The following is a 17,625-nucleotide window of genomic DNA, read 5'->3' on the forward strand; positions in this document are numbered from 1 at the left end:
GGCTTGGTACCCGCAGGAGCCCAGAGCCCGGAAGGCCCATCCAGCCTTGGGCACTGCAGCGGCCGCCGGAGCGTGCTCTTTGCTCGGAAAGGCTCCGGGCCGGCAGGGCTGGCCTGTAGGACCGGGGACTCACCCCCACGCGCCTTGGGGGAGGGCGGCCCCAGCCCGGATGTCCAGCCAGCCTCCTTGCAAGGTGCTGGGGAAGAAGGGGCTGCAGACTGGAAACCCCCGCCCTGGCCAGGGCCCTGTGGTTACCCTGCAATACCACGGACGCCGGGGAAGGGGCTCCACAGGGGAAGGAGAGCGTGCCCCACCCCCGCCCTTGGCCACCCTCTGCAGACCTGGGGCTGCAGTAGCCTCAGTGTCGTGTAGGTCTTGCCCCAAGGTAAGCACTGCCCAGAGGTGACACTGAGCAGAGGGTCCCAAGGTGCCTTACAGAGGCAAGTTCAGCGGAAGGACAGTCCTTCTGCAGCCACTGGTCAGCCAAGAAAAGTTCTGGTAGGCTGGACCAGCAGCTCTCAGGGGAGCTTGCCCCTGACCCAGCCCTGGGTCTAGGTCTCTGCCTCCCACCAGCCGACTAGAGACAGGCCCCCAAGTCCTAAAGGCTGGTAACCAGAGGCCAGCCATCAGGTAGGGGCCCACAAATGGTCTGCAGCCACTAGCAGGAAGGAGGCGATGACAGAGATGCCCCAGCACAGCTCCCACGCCCCTCTGATGTGCACATTTCACCTCCCCATAACAAACACTCTATGTCCTTCTGATGCGAGAAGTGTCCTTCTGATGGGAGAGGAATCAGAGCCCCCATATTAGCCTCCTCTCTGTCCTTCTGATATGAGAGATGCCAACTCCCCCATATTAGCCCCCCAGGTCCCTCTGATGGGTAAAGTATCAGTGATTCCCCGTATCAACCACCCCCCTTGTCACTCTGATGGGGGATTTATGAAAGTTCTCTATGCTACCACCCTCATACACCCATCTTAAGGAGGTTGTATCAGAGACTCTTCTCCCCCTCCCCATGCTCCCTCCTCTCTCCTGGTGGGTACCATTTGGGGGTCTCCTGGGTCTGGCCTCCATCTTGGGAGGGGTGGGCCTGCTAGTCATGGTGCCCTGGGCTATAGTAGAGCCTGGGGGTTCAGCTCAGGGTTGCATCAGAATCACCTGGGGACCCTTTGGAGAAATAGGTGTCCCTCCAAGAACTGTGGCCCCAGGGCCCAGCTTGTGTATGCAGTGATACACTGCCCGGGGTGACTGCTGATGGAGCAGCCCCTAGCCCTCCTGCCTGCAGAGCTCCCAGAGGGGTCCACCGAGGAACTCCATCTCTTTGACCAGTGGTCACATCTAAACCACAGCCCCCTTCCAGGATCTTCTGCTGCTAGAGGTCACACGTGTTTCTCAGAAAGGCCACTCCAGCACCCCCTTAGTCTCATCCTTCTCATCCAGTGTGGGACCCCACAGTCCTCCCCCAGGAGAGGAAGGGTAGGCCACCAAACATACCTGGTGGAGTCTCAGGACCCCTTGTTGGAGGTGCAGGAGCATCTCCTGGACCCTGTCTGGGCTCAGCATTCGCTACTGTGGGTCAGCTGTGGGTCAGCCACTGACCCACTCTGAGCATGCTGGGGCTGAGGGGGCCTGCAGGACCCATGGCAGTGCTAGGCAGAGAGGAGTGCCCATCTTCCTGTCTGGGTCAGTTCTCTCAGCAGTGATAAAGATGCGCCAGACCCAAGGCAGGGTGACCTATTGGTCCAGGCTGAAACAGCCTCCTGGATGACCTCTCTGCAGGAGGGTCAGCTCCAGAACAGAAGCTGCAGGCTTCTGTCCACTAAGAACACAGTCAGTGCTCAATTAACAGTTGCCAATTGGCAACATCATGGTGAAATGTGAAAGATGAACTTTCTTCAACACAAAGTACCCTGGAAATATATCTTTTTTGTGTGTTAAAGGTTTTTTTTTTTTCTGAAATTACAATAGTTCTTTTTGTATGTCTTATTCTCCCACAAAAAAAGTAAAAGTAACAACACTTGGTGATCCTAATTCGGTCCTCAAATGATCTCTGGTACCTGACAAGCCCATGAAACTCAAATCTGGAATCAGGAATTTGTTAAGATCCCTCTAATTTTCAAGTTCTGAAAGGAGGCAAAATTAGTGCCAAAGCCTATCTCATGGGTGACACCTAAGGTTCCACTAGACTAGCTGGGATGGAACACTGTGGGGCTGCTCTCCCTGCCCTCTGCCAGGCACCCCACTGTCGCTAGTCAGGATTCCCTCAGCTGTCCCAGACTTTACTCATCCACCCATCTACCATGCATCCACCCACCCACCCATCCATCCACCCATCCATCGTCCATCCATCCATCATCCATCCACCATATATCCCCACCTACCCACCACTCACTCACCCATCCATCCATTGACACACTCATCTACCCTGATCAATCCATCCATCCACCCACCCACTCACCCATCCATCAATCTATCTACATGTTCATCTATCCACCATGCATCCATCCATCAATCCACCCATCTACAGGTTCACCTATCCACCATCCATCATCCATCCATTCATCCATTCATCCATCTATTCACCCACCCATCTATCCCCCATCTGCCCATCCCCCCATCTATCCACCCATCCACACATCCATTCACTCATGTACACATTCATCTATCCACCATCCATCATCTATTGATCCATTCATCCACTCACCCATCCACTTACCCATCCATCCGTACATATATATATCTATCCACCCATCTACCCGTGATCCACCAGCCATCCATCCATGTATCTGCCCATCCACACATCCATCCATCTACCTACCCATCCACACCCCCACCCACCCAATCAGCCACCCAGCTAGCCAGCCAGCCACTCACTCATCCATTCATCTACCCGTCCATCCATTCCAATCCTGCCCAAGTTCAGGTTGCCAAGCTTCATTGTGTATCATTATTTCCCCTACTCTATCTCTCATGAATTGTAAGGCAGGTGACCTGACACAGCTCAAAACCAAGAACCTGATCCACAACAGCAGAACCTTTTGCTAGAGGCAGGATTCCCCTGGTTCACTCTCCTCCTTTCCACTACATGGATTCTTTCCACTGGAGAGTGGGTCATCCAGATTCTCCTTAATTAACAATCGGATGGGTAGTTCCTTCAACTTTTGAAAACCTGAGTTGTTAGAAATTCCATCAGATAGAGCAGCAATCCATTGTCTTGCAGATTTCTTACTTATGTTCTTGAGAATGGATACTTTACATCTTACCCACCTCATATTCCTAGTTCTGAGCCTAGACTCTCAGATCCTGGATGGATGGATGGGTGGATGGTGGGTGGGTGGATGGATAGATGGTTGGGTGGATAAATGGATGGTGGATGGATGGATGGGTGGAAGAATGGATAGATGGTAGGTGGATGGATGATGGATGGATGAGTGGGAGGATGGATGATGGATGGATGGATGACGGATGGATGGATAATGGATGAATGGTTGATGGATGGATGGGTGGATGGATGGATGGATGGATGGGTGGGTAGATGGACGGGTGGGTGGATGGATGATGGATGGATGATGGATGGATGGATGGATGGATGGAAGGGTGGATGGATGGATGGATGGATGGGTGGATGGATGATGGATGGATGATGGATGGATGGATGGTGGATGGGTGGATGGATGATGGATGGATGATGGATGGATGGAAGGGTGGATGGATGATGGATGGATGGATGGATGATGGATGGATGGTGGATGGAAGGATGGATGGAAGGATGGATGGATGAATGGTGGATGGATGGATGGTTTGATGGATGGGTGAATGGATGGTGGATGGCTTGATGGATGGATGAATGGCTGAATGGATGGTGGGTGGATAAATGGATGGTGGATGGATGGATGGGTGGAAGAGTGGATGGATGGTGGATGGATAAATGGATGGTGGATAGACGAATGGATGGACAAATGGATGGATGGATGGTTTGATGGATGGATGAATAGATGGTGAGTGGATAAATGGATGGTGGATGGATGGATGGATGGATGGTGGGTGGATGGTGGATGGTGAATAGGTAAATGGAAGGCGGATGGACAAATTAATGGTGGATGATTGGACAGATGGATGGATGGGTGCATGCATGGATGGGTGCATGGGGAGATGGTGGATGGATAGACGATAAATAGATGGTAGATGGATAGGTCGTTGGTGGATGGTTGGATGGAAAGATAAATGGGAAGATGGTAGATGAATGGAAGGAGGGATAGATCATTGATACTTTGCAGGATCTCAATAAATAATTGGTAACGAAACCATGTCAAGTTTCTGGCAAAGACGGCCTTCCCCAAGGAGGATGCTTACCTCACAGAACGACTTTGTCACCCAATTCCCTTTCTTCTTTCTTTTTCCAACCCCGACCTCAATTATGAAATTGTAACAGTCATTTTCCGTGTGTCTTATCCTCTCAGAGAAAAGTGACAACCCTTGGCAGTCCTAGTTCAGTCCTCCAGTGATCTCGGTTACTTGACCAGCCTGTGACATCCAAGTCTGGAGACAAGATCGGTCTAGTTCTAGAGTGCAGAGACCCAGGGAGACAAAGCCCATCTCACAGGTGTGAAGACATGTCCCGGAGCCAGCAGGGCAGTCCTGAGCAGCTCCAAGGGCTCTGGCCGACTCTATCCCAGGCACCCATGTGCTCTCCTCCACTCCTGACCTTCCAGAGTCCGTTGCTGTGACCTCGACGGGTGTTTCCAATCTCATTTCAAAGACGTGATTCCCTTCCCACGGTGTCAGGGCTCCCCTCCCTCTCCCTGGCTGCCTCTGTTGTGTAAACAGAAGCAGAAACCTCTGACAAAGCTGGTGTCGGTGGCTAAGAACTTTGCTGTGACTGGGGCGGCTGCCAGGGCTCCAGACCCTGGTCTGAGTCCCCACTGTGCTCTCCCCATCCACGGCCTCAGGGGAGCCCTGTCCCACCTCCTCCAAAGCCTGAGGCTGCCCCAGTCAGTCAGATCATGACCTTCTTATCTCAACCTCCTGTGGAAATCCCATAAAAGCCATGGGTTCTCTACCCAAGCGCATGCGTGCACACACACACAAACACCCCACAAGTGTTCTGGCATGCCCTGATTCCTGCTCATAGGAAGGCTGCCAGAGACCCCTACATCAGAAGTGCCACTACTGTGGGGTGTCACCTGGACACGCTGGGGGTCTTCCTTCTGCACGACCCCAGCATGTATTTCCGTGTTGTCTTTTGCAAGAACTATAGACATACAGAAACATCGCAGTCACGGTGCCTAGAGTCCATCTCCCCTCCCACGGCCCCCCCCCACCCCCAGAGCTGACAAGCCCCAGATGTAGCCGCATCCGTCAGAACAAAGATCTGCCAGTGTGAACTCTGGACTTTGCCCAGATTCACCCGTCTTACCACCTGTCTGGGATCCCGTCCTAGGTCCGCCTGGATCTTGCCTCTCCTGCCTTCGAGACTAGGAGGAGCTTGGTCAGGCTTTTTGGGTTTGCCTGATGTTTCCTGAATCTTTGGTGAGAGGGCCTCCATGGGTGTCCCTGGAGCATCTGCTCCAGGCCACTTGGTGCCACCGCCTTCCCCCTGGGGTGTCCACAGCCCTGACCCCTCCAGCAAGGTGGGGCAGGCCAGGCCTGTGCCATGCCAGGGCATAGCCTTCCCAACCTGTGTGGAGGCTGCGCGCTCCCGTGAAGACAGACTTCCTTTGCCAGAACAGACTGCCGCACGCTTTTCTGGCCACGGGTCCTGTGGTCTCTCCTCAGAGGGTTCCTTTCCTTTGGAGCAAGGTGAAGACAGGCGACAAGGTGTCCTCGGCCTTTGGGACTCCGTGTGTGATGAGTCCTTTCCTCTCCGGGCAGAATGGAGACCTGAGGGGGCGGGAGGCCCAGGCAGGGTCACACAGCCAGCTGGTGACGAGCAGGGCAGGACCAAGTCCTGCTTCCTCCAAGTTCGAGGGGTACCCCCCGCCCCGCCCCAAGCACGCCCTTCCCCTCGAGTGTGTCTAGCAGCCTGGCCTGTCTGCCTGAGCCTGATAAACAGCCAAGCCCTTGTTCGGGGAAGGGGCAAGGCCCCAGGCTCGCTGGCTCTCCCCTTATCTCAGAGGAGGGAAAGCGGGCAGAGGCAGAGGCAGCCTCCTCCAGTAGGAGTGCTTCTGGCCCCCTGGGCTGGGATCAGGCACTCGGGGCCTGAAGAAGGGCCATCCGGGGCCCCAGCCGGCTGGGCACAGCCCAAGGGTGCAGGGAGAAAGGCACCGGTGTGGGTACTGGGTTCCAGCCATGCCCAGGACATGCCAGCCTGCCCCAGGAGACTGCAGGGCCCTGCACGGGGTGCAGGGGAGGCCGTAGGCCGGGACTCTGGCAAGGCGAGCAAGCAAGGAGCCAAGCCCACCCGGAGGAGAACATTCCCTTGGGAAGACAAAATAAAGGAGTGGCTCTGCTGGAGGGAGGGACAGAAGGACAAGGGGTCCGTGTTCAGGGCACACTGGCATTTGTTCATGGAGGCCTTAGACCATGCCTGCCTGAGAACTGACGGGTTGTGTGACAGAAGCAAAGTGAGTCAAGGGCGTCCAGCGTCTGGGGGAGTGGCTGCCTGGCTGGCCTCTGAGAAAGGGGGCAGTGAAGGCCGCTGAGTGGGGAGGGGTGGAGAGCCAGCCCCGTGGGCTCAGATCCTGCAGATCCTCCCTGTCCCAGCCCAGGGCCCCTGGAAACGAAAGATGAACAAGACACAGTCCCCGCCTCGGGGACCTTCCAGGCCGGGGAGGGGACAAATCGGGAGTGGACAGAGGCAAGCAGTCCCCGGGCCAGGCACTGACCACACCCAGATGCCATGGCCAGGACCCCAGCCTGAGGAGCAGACAGGGGAAAGGGCAGGTGCACATGAATAGAGGAGCAGCTGGAAATTGCCTAAGGGGAAGACGGGGGCTGAGTGTGGCTGGAGGCCAGGGAGCAGCTGCCAGAGCTGGGAGGGCAGCAGGTGAGACAGGCCTGTGTCCAGGTCAAGCAAGGACATAACCCCAAGAACTCAGAGGGGACCAGGCAGGTCGAGGTGGTCATGAAGCAAAGGGCTGTGCCCTTCCCCTGTGTGTACACATACCTGTGCACGCATGTTTGCACACATGCACCTGCCTATGCGTGCGTGTTGGCGTGTGCATGTGTGTTCACATATGTGCACCTGTCTGTGCATGTGTATTTGTGAGCATGCATGTGAGCATGCAGACATGTCGGTGGGGAAAGCTGCAGGCTGGGGCCCTGGGTTCCCTCCAGGAGCCTCTGATGGTGCAGGGACAGATGCTGAGGGCTGGACTCAGGGAAGGCCTGAGGGGAGCGGGGGTGGTGGGGGGAGGCACGGGATGGTAAACGTGCGCTTTTCGGTGGCAGGTGTGTCGGTTGTTGAGTGAGTCTGAGTGTGTACATGCTGCTGGCTGGAGCCCGCCTCGCTGCTCCCCTGCCTCTACCTGCCTGGGCTCTGGGGCTTGCAAGCTTGAGGAGGCGTGGGGAGGAACCCACCGCCGCTGCTCACAGCCTCTCTTCCCTCCCCAGGAGGAAGCCCACCCACTCATCCCCGTCCCAAAACAGAAGTTCTCGGGCACGGATGTGGATGGGGAGGCAGCTGCACCCCGTGTCGGGAGCCACTGGGAGCCCCAGCACTGTCCCAGCTGCTGCCCAGGAGGAATCTGGGGACACGCAGGTCACCCACCCCATGCCCAGCATGGAAGGCGTGTACAGACCCACAGGTGCAGCACACTCACAGAGTCTGAGGAGGCCTGGCTGGGGACCAGCCTCTGCAGAGCCCCCACGTGCTCTGTGCTTCCAGGCCTCCCTCAACGCCCCCCACATGCCTCTGTCCGCTCCTGGCCCACCTCACCAGTTCCTTGCTGAGCTCCAGCCCTTCTCCACCGCTCTTCTGCAAAACCACTTCCCCAGCCTCAGTTTCCCCCCTGCCTCCGGGGGCCCGGGCAGCTTCCAGACCAGCCCCTGGGGTCTGCAGGAGCCTGGCTGCTGAGGCCCTCAGCATTTCCAGGACCGGGCGCAGGGGGCCAGTACAGGGCACTGAGTGCTGTGGACGCCACCGGTCTGGAGCAGGTCCCAAAAGAGGTGGCCCTTCCTGGAGCTAGGGGTGGAGAAGGGGAAGGTGTGCAGGCAGGACAAGAGGCACAGTGCACAGTGTGTGGGCCAGAGCTGCCACCCAAACAGGCCATTAGGCTGCCAGACGCTTTGGGCTTGGACATCTGGGTCAGGGGCTCTCCACTCTGCACTGCTGGGGTCCAAGGAGGAGGTTTACTGGTTGTATCTGCCATTTGCTTCCTGGGCCCCGCGAGCACCTGGGTGTCCTCCCGGGTACATACCTAGCTGCATGGCCTGGCCACAGGGGAGATGTCTGTTTGTAAGAGGAGGTCACACACCGTACAAGGCGCAGCCCCAATCCCTTTGCCCCCAGCAGTGCTCAGGGCTCAGATCCTGCACGTCCTGGCCAGCACTGGCTGGGAGCTGGCCCGCGGATGGCCGGGGTCTCGGGGAGGGCTGTCCAGCACTGCTCCTGGACTCCTGGGTCGGCTGGCCCCAAGGTACTTTCTCCTGATACTCGCCCTCCTCCGTGGGCGTTCTGCGCCAGGGGCAGCCCTGCCTGGCCGCTCGGTGACTGGGAGTCCAGGATGCATGCCCACCCCGGGGGCCCAGGCCCAGCCCAGCAAGGGGCCGCAGAGCCCCGGGCCAGGCTGCAGCACCCAGCCCCTGCCGGGCCTGCCAACCCGGTCGCTTCTCTCCACAGCCACGCGGGAGTCTGCCTTTGTGCACGCCATCGCCTCTGCCGGCGTGGCCTTCGCCGTGACGCGCTCGTGCGCTGAGGGCTCGGCGGCCATCTGTGGCTGCAGCAGCCGGCACCAGGGCTCGCCAGGCGAGGGCTGGAAGTGGGGCGGCTGCAGCGAGGACATCGAATTTGGCGGCATGGTGTCTCGGGAGTTTGCTGATGCGCGGGAGAACCGGCCAGACGCCCGCTCCGCGATGAACCGCCACAACAACGAGGCCGGCCGCCAGGTACATTAGCAGCTCCTGGCGGGTTCTGGGGGTGTGCGGAGGGGGGCAGTGTCCTGGGGCTCCCGGCCTGCATGTTCTCGGGCGCAGAGGGGTCATCCATCCAGGCCCCGTGCGTCCTGCAGGGGAACAGACACAACGGGGTCTGGGGGTGCACCCTCTGACCACATTCCTGAGGGTCCTGGGGAACCAGAAGCTCTCTAAGCTGGACATGTGCCCTGGTCCCCTGAAGGGAGGGCTGTCGGTGGTGGCCAGGCTGGGGAGCTGCTCCCCTGTGCCAGGGCTGTCTGAAATGGCCCGGTCCAGCTGCTGCACCAGGGTCGAGGGTAGTCCCACAGGGTGGCAGGGTGGTGGGCTCAAGGCCTGCCCTGCAGGAGTGCCTGCACGTCCCGGGGGAAAGACAGCGAGGCCCATACAGCACTGTGTGGGACATTCTGTGATAAGGAAGGGCACACACAAAGTGACGTGGGCACCTCAGAGGGGCCACACCCCAGGCTGGCATCTCAAGAAGAAGCCTTCTGCCGGCAGTGGTGCTGAAAACAGTGCATGCAAAGGAATACAGTTCTCTAGGTGAAGGGCAGCCAGGAGCCTTGGGGCAGCCCCAGCGCTTGCCTGTGAGTGAGGTCATCTGGAAGAACAGCAAGAGGAGAGCAGAGGAAGAGGAAACACGGGGCCCAGCGGGAAGGGTGGCGTCTGAAGGTCACAGGGAGCCGATGGAGCCCTGAGCACTTGGTGGAGCCCAGAGAGCCCCAGCAGATTCAGCAGTACAACGACGGGGCTGGCCTTAGAACTGGGACTGCAGGGGACTGAGATGTTTAACTGCCAGCGACAAAAGGCGAGGTGACTGACTCATCTTTCCGTCAGAAACAGGACAAATACAGGACGCAATACAGGAAGTGTCCTGTTAAAAGCATGGGCTGCCCGTTACCTGACTTATCCCGGGGATGACAGTGCAGTGCTGACAAGAAATAGGGTCTTCACTGAAGGGTGCTGGCCCATTGGATCGCCGTATGGGGGAAGGAAAAAAAAAAAAAACCCTTGACCCCTACCTCACACCATATATAAGGTCAATTATGAACCCAGGTGGCAAAAGTAAAGCCAACAAAGAAACATGGTAGGAAGAAAGCATAGGGGAACATTTCTGTGACCTTGGAGTAGGCAACGGTTTCCCAAACAGGACCAAAAATCTCTCACGATGAAAGAAACATGTAGCAATAATGTGGACCGCATGAAAGTAAAGAACTTGCGTTCATAAAAGGACGTGTATAAGGGTGTCAGAGGCTGAACAGGGGACTCCATGCAGCTGGAAGAGAACACGATGGGAGTTTCTGGGGAGCAGGTGTTCAATGGCTGGCAATTGGTGAACTTTTGTCCAGTTTTGCACTTACAGCATATATACTAACCCTAACCCTAACCCTCCCAGAGCCATCGGGCCCACCAAGAGTGCTATCTCTAGGCAGCCACGCCTCAGTTTAGGCTGGGACCCTGAGGAGTAAAGGAAAACCAGAAGGAGACCAGCCCTTGCTCACATGTGCAGGCTCGAAAAATCTCAGGATCTGAGAGCAGATTATGGTGATCCCAAATTGCTGGTTTTCCCACACACCTGGAAAAGGCAGGCAAATCCTCTTTGGAGGAGGATTGCCTTTTTCAAGTCAGAAAAATGTTTCTACAACTAATTTCTCAAACACAGCATTCAGCACATAATCAAGAAGGACGGCCTGTCACGTGAACTGGTGACACAATGAGTGATCATTGGCAAAACCCACAGGGACAAGTCTGCAGGGACTCCAGATACTGGAATTAGGAGACGCAGATTGTAAACAAAGAAATATGCTTCCTTAAGTTTACAAAGCCAAATTGCAAGTCTGAATGTCTCAGCAGGGAACCAGAAACTGTAAGTCATAGAACGTACTTGGGAAAGAATCACATGGCCATTGTAGGACTGAAGGGTCTATGAGGAATCCCAAAACAGAGGCATCCCTCTGCACCCCCGGAACTCAACTAAAATGACAGCGAATGAATGTTGTAACACATAAGAACACAATCACACCTGACAACGGAAACCAGGGGCTAACGTGGCAGCAAAAGTTTTCAGACTAAGAAACGAATCCATGAATACTTGGGTCTTAGGAGAAAGTAGAATCTTAAACCAGTAGAGGAGAACTCTGAGAACAAACCCAGGACTTACTAGTATCAGGTATCTTGAAAATCAGAGATCAATAATGGGGCTAAACATGGGAAGATGGGGGGATAATCCACTTTAAAAGCAGTTTATAACCCACCAGATCTTCTGTCCAACTCCTTGCAATCAGGCAAAGTCCATGCCCTTTACCATGGTGGAAGTCTGGAGGTCTGTTCTCCAGGAAGGGCAAAGCTCTGTGTGTCCGGACCGAGGGACACCAAGGACAGCCTGGGGAACGTAAGGTTTCCCGAGAGAAAGTTGTCTCCATCTCCACACTTATTTCTCTTCCTAGTCTCCGTACCCCACAGTGAATCTTGATGACCCTGTCCCCTGGGGACTGGACCAACCCAAGAAGAGACTCAAACGTACCGACCTGGGGTTCCCCCATGAAGTAATGGGGCCAGGTCACTCTACAAGGAGGGCCCATGCTGATAAGCCCCCACCAAGCACATGAGCCCCCAACAGGATGTGTAGCATCCTCCTTTTAAATATAAGCAGCCAGCCAAGGATTCCAGGACATCTGAGGAAAGCCGCTCACAACCACAAAGGTGAAGACCAAAACAAATGAAAACAGAACGTGTGAGAAAGAGACACTGTAAGGAGAGATGAAAACTTCAAATACTGCCACTACTCCAGGTGCCTGGCTGGCTCCGCTGTACAGTGTGTGACTCAGGGTCATAAGTTTGAGCTTCACACTGGGCACAGAGATTACTTAAATGTTTTTTTTAAAAAGACAAAGAAAATAAAAACTGCCACTATCCCCAGAGAGATAAAATACTCTTTCCATAAAAATGAAATAGGGTGTTCAATGAAAAGAAAATGTTATTAAGAGAAAAAAAAGCTGCTGTATATAAAAGTAGAATGGCAGAAACCAAACTCCCCACACAAAGGTTGGCAGATACTTGAGACACGCTTCCATGGAACAGAAGGAAAAAGACAAAGAGATGGAAAGTAGGAAAAGAATGGAGAACAAGGAGCATCTGTCCAAGAGAGACAATGATGAACGTGAAGAAGAGAATGTTGGCAAAGAAGGCAGGAACATTCCCATGACTGAGGACCACAAGTGTCAGACCAAATGGACCCAGTAAGTGACCCTGGCACATGAGAGAAGAGACCCATATCAAGACCTATCACACCCTGAAATTCATAGGGAAGCCCTCCATGCTGTGGGTTTCATGGAAAGGATCAGGAATCAAAGTGGCATCCAAGCTCCCAAGAATAACAATGGAGGCTGGAAGAACGATGGAGCAGTGCTTCCAGAGTCCTAAAGAAAATAAGATTCTCAGCCAAGAATTTTATACCCAGCTCAACCATCTTGTCCACTTTTTACGTAGAAAAGATGTGTTTTCCGTCATGCACATTTCACAAAATCTACCAGATAGCCTCTGAAAAAGATGTCTCCAAGAAGCTGAAATCGCAGAATATGCCGCATGTTTGAACATCTCAAAGAGGATATTCAGATGATTTAGGGAGGGTTTGAGTCTGAATCTGTAATAAGTATGTGAAAAACAGCAACAATAAAATTCTGTAGAAAAGGAAAGGAATCCTACACTGTCATGGGGTTTGGCTGGGTATGACTTTAACACAGTCCCGATACCGCCAGTCCTGGATATCGCTCTAGCTGGATTATGCTTCCACTTTAGGGTGGAGGGGGCTGGGCAGGTGTGTGCTGGAGCAGCGGGGTGATGGTGAGGAGCTGACTTCCCACCCTCCATGGTGAGAGGGGATACATTGCTGGAGCCCCCAGTGCTTAAGAAGCAGCCAGACAAACATTCCGTTGGACATGCAAGAGGCACAGTGTTGCCTTGGCTGGTCAGGAAGGTGCGGTGTGCAAGTGGGTGTGGGAGCGAGTCTCAGGGACTCTTGGACTCCTCACGGTATAAGCATATGTAATTTTGATAAAAGTCGACCTGAAGACACTGAAGAGGTCTGTCCTCTGGAGAAGAGAAGAACATAGATATGAGACGGAAATGAACAGGGGGAAGGGATGCCAGATAGTACCAACGCCCAGAAAGGGCGAGTATGAGAGGGACACGTAAAAGAAACAGGAGAGAGGCAGCGTCTGGATATAGAGCCCACTGTATACCGGCCAACGGGAGTATAATGGGACTCGCGCACATAGCTGTACACTTCCCCATAGCCACAATGAAGAAGGAAACAGGTGGCATTAGCTTTAACATTAAATTTTATCAAGGCAGATCTACCAACCAGCATGGTATCGTTGCAGTAATGATCACCATCACTATTAAACTGGTGAAGGAGGTAGTTTACATCCTCTTGCCTGAGGATCTCCAGGGCTCATGGGTGGCAGGCGTCCACCACAGTGGTCCAAGCAATGGTGGACAGGTAGGTTTGAGTTACACGCCCCTTCTCCCCCAACCCCACCCCTTCCCTCGAATAGAGAAGGGAAAAAATGGATCCCTCAGCCAGGCCCTACAGCTGTTGGCCCTCAGGGCCCCAGAGTCCTCCAGCCTCGTCCCTCCACACTGACTCCCTCCTCTTGGAATTCCCGTCCAGCCCCATAAACCCAGCTTCCCAGACCCTGAAGGTGGGCTGCTCAAGCCACTCCCACTAGTCGTGCTCAGGTACAGGTCGGCTCCTGGCCTTGCCGCCAGGTACATGTCCTCTGGGCTGTGGTGTCAGGCTCTCCCGGTCAGCATTAATGTCCTCCCTCCTGCATTCCCAGACCAGACCATCAGTTACCGTCACTGTCCCTTCCTTCCTTCACGCAGTTGTACAGGCTGTAGAAATAGACCCAGCCAGGAGACAGGGGAGGCTCCCAGGCCCTGCCCTCCGGGGATCTGGGGTCGGCCAGGGTGCGGACCCACAAGAGCACCTGCAGCGCAGAGAAGAGGCGGCACCGGGAACCCGCGAGAAGGGCCTTTATGGAGGAGACAGGTTGCCTTGGGCTCACCAGGAGCACATGGGGCGGGGGGTGGGGCGGTGCAGGCAGGGAGCGCACCCCTGGGGAGCCGGCCCCTGCTCGGATGGCGAGAGCCGGAGAGGGGGGTGCGTGGGGCCCGCCCTGATGCCCCCCGGCGCGCTCCCGCAGGCCATCGCCAGCCACATGCATCTCAAGTGCAAGTGCCACGGGCTGTCGGGCAGCTGTGAGGTGAAGACGTGCTGGTGGTCGCAGCCCGACTTCCGTGCCATCGGCGACTTCCTCAAGGACAAGTACGACAGCGCCTCAGAGATGGTCGTGGAGAAGCACCGCGAGTCGCGCGGCTGGGTGGAGACCCTGCGGCCGCGCTACACCTACTTCAAGGTGCCCACGGAGCGCGACCTGGTGTACTACGAGGCCTCGCCCAACTTCTGCGAGCCCAATCCCGAGACCGGCTCGTTCGGCACGCGCGACCGCACGTGCAACGTGAGCTCGCACGGCATCGACGGCTGCGACCTGCTGTGCTGCGGCCGAGGCCACAACGCGCGCACCGAGCGGCGCCGCGAGAAGTGCCACTGCGTCTTCCACTGGTGCTGCTACGTGAGCTGCCAGGAGTGCGCGCGCGTCTACGACGTGCACACCTGCAAGTAGCGCGCGCCGCGCGGGGCTGCCCCGACGGCCGCGGGGCGCGCAGCTCGAGTCCCGGGCGGGGGCGGGGCTCCTCCCGGGATGGGGGCGGGGTCCCCAGCTGGGGTCCTGGACGGGGTAGAGGCTCCTCTGGGACGGGGGCAGGGGTCCCCAGCTGGGGTCCTGGACGGGGTAGAGGCTCCTCTGGGACGGGGGCAGGGGTCCCCAGCTGGGGTCCTGGACAGGGGCGGGGCTCCTCCCAGGACGGGAGCGAGTCCCCAGCTGGGGTCCTGGACGGGGTAGGGTCTCCTCCCGGGACAGGGGCGGGAATCCTCCCTGGACGGGGGCGGTGGGTCCTCCTGACAGGGGCGGGGCCCCCAAGTGGGGCACCCGGATAGGGGCAGGGTCCGCCCTGAAAGCGCCGATTTCCTTCCTCGATGGGGCGGGGCTCCTCTCTGGGGGCGGGCCTCCGTGTGGGGTTCCTGGATGGGGGTGGGCTCCTCCCTAGTAGGGCGGGGGTGGCGGGGGGAGTACCTGTATGGGGGCCGCCGTGTCCTTAGACTGCTTCTGGTTTTCTTCCTTGAATGGGGCGGGGCTTCTCCCTGGGGGCGGGGTTCCAAGACTGGGACTCCTGGAAGGGAGGAGGGTCCCCTGTGGTAGGGCCCTGGGGTTCTACACGGGTGCGGGGCTTCGGAGTGGGGGGCGGGGTTCCGTGGGGAGGGCTTCCGCGTGGGGAGGGGTCATCTCTGGGAGCGGGGCTCCCAGCGGCCGTCCTCGTCCCCACCAGCACACCTGTGAGATTTCACGCCACTTGGCCTGCGTGGAGCGGAGACCCCGCGGGCTGGCCTATCTCCTCCCGGCCCTTCCTCTGGGCCCTGTGATCCAGCCTCCAAGTCGGGTGCTCCGGGACAGTTAAGGGCTCTGGAGGCCTTGCGGCACCCCTCCGTCAGCCGGGCGTCTGCCGGAGCCCCAACCAGGTCCCCGACCAGGAGCCGGACCAGACAGCCGTCACCCCGCCCAGCCCCAGGAACCTGGACGGGGTTGAACCAGTCCTGCCTGGGGAAAGCACGTGGGGCCCAGCCGCAGAAGGGCCTGGACCCAGAGGCCTGGCCCTGCCCCTGCTGCCGTGCGCCCTGGCCTCGGACCCCTGGGCCCTCTTCTTGTGGCGCAGCCACGCCCCCCCCGGCCCCGCCCTCGGCTTGACCAGCCCAGATCTCTACTTTGCCACTGATGGAAAGTCTCACTGCCTGGCCTGCCCTCCCCCCTGCCTCAGAGGCTCGCTTCGATTTGGGTTGGGTTGTTGGGGAGGGTTGGGAGGGTGAGTCCACACCCATGCTGCCCGCGAAGGCCCCTAGGTCCCCAGAGGGGTGGTCTCCCTCCCACCCCCCATGGCCAGGACCGACGCTCCGGGGCCTGCTGCTGTGGTTGTGCTGTCTGGGAGCCTCTGGCCGGCGGCTCCTCTCCTGACTCATCCACCCTGCCTGGGAACACGAGGCGGAGGGACCTCCCCGGGGGCTGCCCGGCAGAGACCTCTCCTCGCCCGGCCTCTGCCACTGTGAAATGTCTCCCAGCCCCGGCCGGAGGGCCCTCGCCCAGGCAGGGGGAGCAAACGGTGCGGCACCGTGACCTGCACACCTCCGGGGACACCACCTCCCTTGGCCTGGAATTCTGCATTTGTGGTTTTAATGTTACTTCCAATGCTGCTACAGCCACCATACACTGGAGCGAGACAAACAGCTGTGTTGTTTTCCTTTTCTTTCTATGAAAGAAATCATTGCAGTCATAGCTTGTGAGTTGCAAACAATTGGGGGGAAAGTAAAAAACAAACAAAGAAGAAACTACGAAACGAAACTGGATTGTACTGGATTTTTGGCAGGGGGTTGGTGAGGTGCAGGGGCTGGACGGGTGGTGGCCCTCTGGGAGGGGAGATGTCCATGGGCCAAGACGGGAGGACCCCCGGGGCCTCTGCTGTGGCCCCCAGAGGCCAGAAGTCCAGGGGAAGGGGGAGGGTCACCAGGGAAAGAGATGGGGTCCCCCTCATGGCCCGTCCCAGGGTTTTCCAAGAGCCTGGCCTGGCCGGGAGGCAGGACACAGCCCCTCAACCCAAGGCGGGCCCGCGCACACAGAGCCTGGGTCTCAGGGGGCTCTTCTGGGCCTGGCCTCCTCCGGCCTCTGGCCAAGGCCAACAGAAGTCACGGCTCATGTGGTGGAATCCAGCGTGAAGGCCACAGGGACATCCCTTACTGGGAGAGAGCCACCCCATGAGGCCAGGATCTCCCAGGGTCTCCTCCCTGTTCTCATCCAGCTCAGGCCTGGGGTCAGAGCCGAGCCCGGTTGCCTGGCTTTCCCTCGGTGGCAGGGTATAACTAGTGTGCAAGGCTTGGCAGGGCTCGGCAGCCTCTAAGCGTATGGTGGGCACCATGCTCAGGACCCCAGGGTGGGGATGGGCTAGCCCCGCCTTTGAGAGCCCCCACCTGCCCTTCCTGGCCGGGCAGGGAGAGCCCCCAGGACAAGCAAGGGGCCCTGCCGGCTGAAGTCTCCCACGGCCCCTCCATGGTGATCCAGGGGTATGTGGAGTGTACGGGGTTGACTGCAGCCTCTGGATACGGAGGCCGCACCGTTGCCTGCCCAAGCCAGGTGCAGGGTCCCTGCTCTTCTCTCTGCCCTTCGGTGCCCCAGCTCCGTGCCCCGCCCTGACATCCAGTCAGACCAACCGACAGGGAGGGAGAGGGCTGAGGAGTCAGGGGTGGGGGGGACAGGCTGGGCTTTGTGGGGGAGGGGAGGAAGAGGACCAAGACGCTGAGGGCTGAGGGCCCAGCCCCCACCTTGCAGGGGCCATTTGCTGGAAGGGAGTGGGCCAGGGACAGGCAGGAGGAGGTCTCACTAGGGCAGA

General features: G+C 57.6%; 1 protein-coding gene across 1 annotated transcript in view; it reads left to right on the forward strand.

Moving 5' to 3' along the window:
• WNT3A (Wnt family member 3A) overlaps positions 1-14,756 on the forward strand; it is a gene marked incomplete at both ends in the record, with an annotated part of 39,647 nt that extends 24,891 nt beyond the window's left edge. The window contains 2 exons of the mRNA XM_080804272.1: positions 8,780-9,045; positions 14,277-14,756. Coding sequence (XP_080660398.1) covers positions 8,780-9,045; positions 14,277-14,756 — 746 coding nt within the window. The remainder of the gene's footprint in view (positions 1-8,779; positions 9,046-14,276) is intronic.
• Between the last annotated feature and the right edge of the window lie 2,869 nt (positions 14,757-17,625).

Source organism: Martes martes, assembly GCF_963455335.1.
Source record: "Martes martes genome assembly, chromosome: 5".
NCBI lineage: Eukaryota > Metazoa > Chordata > Mammalia > Carnivora > Mustelidae > Martes > Martes martes.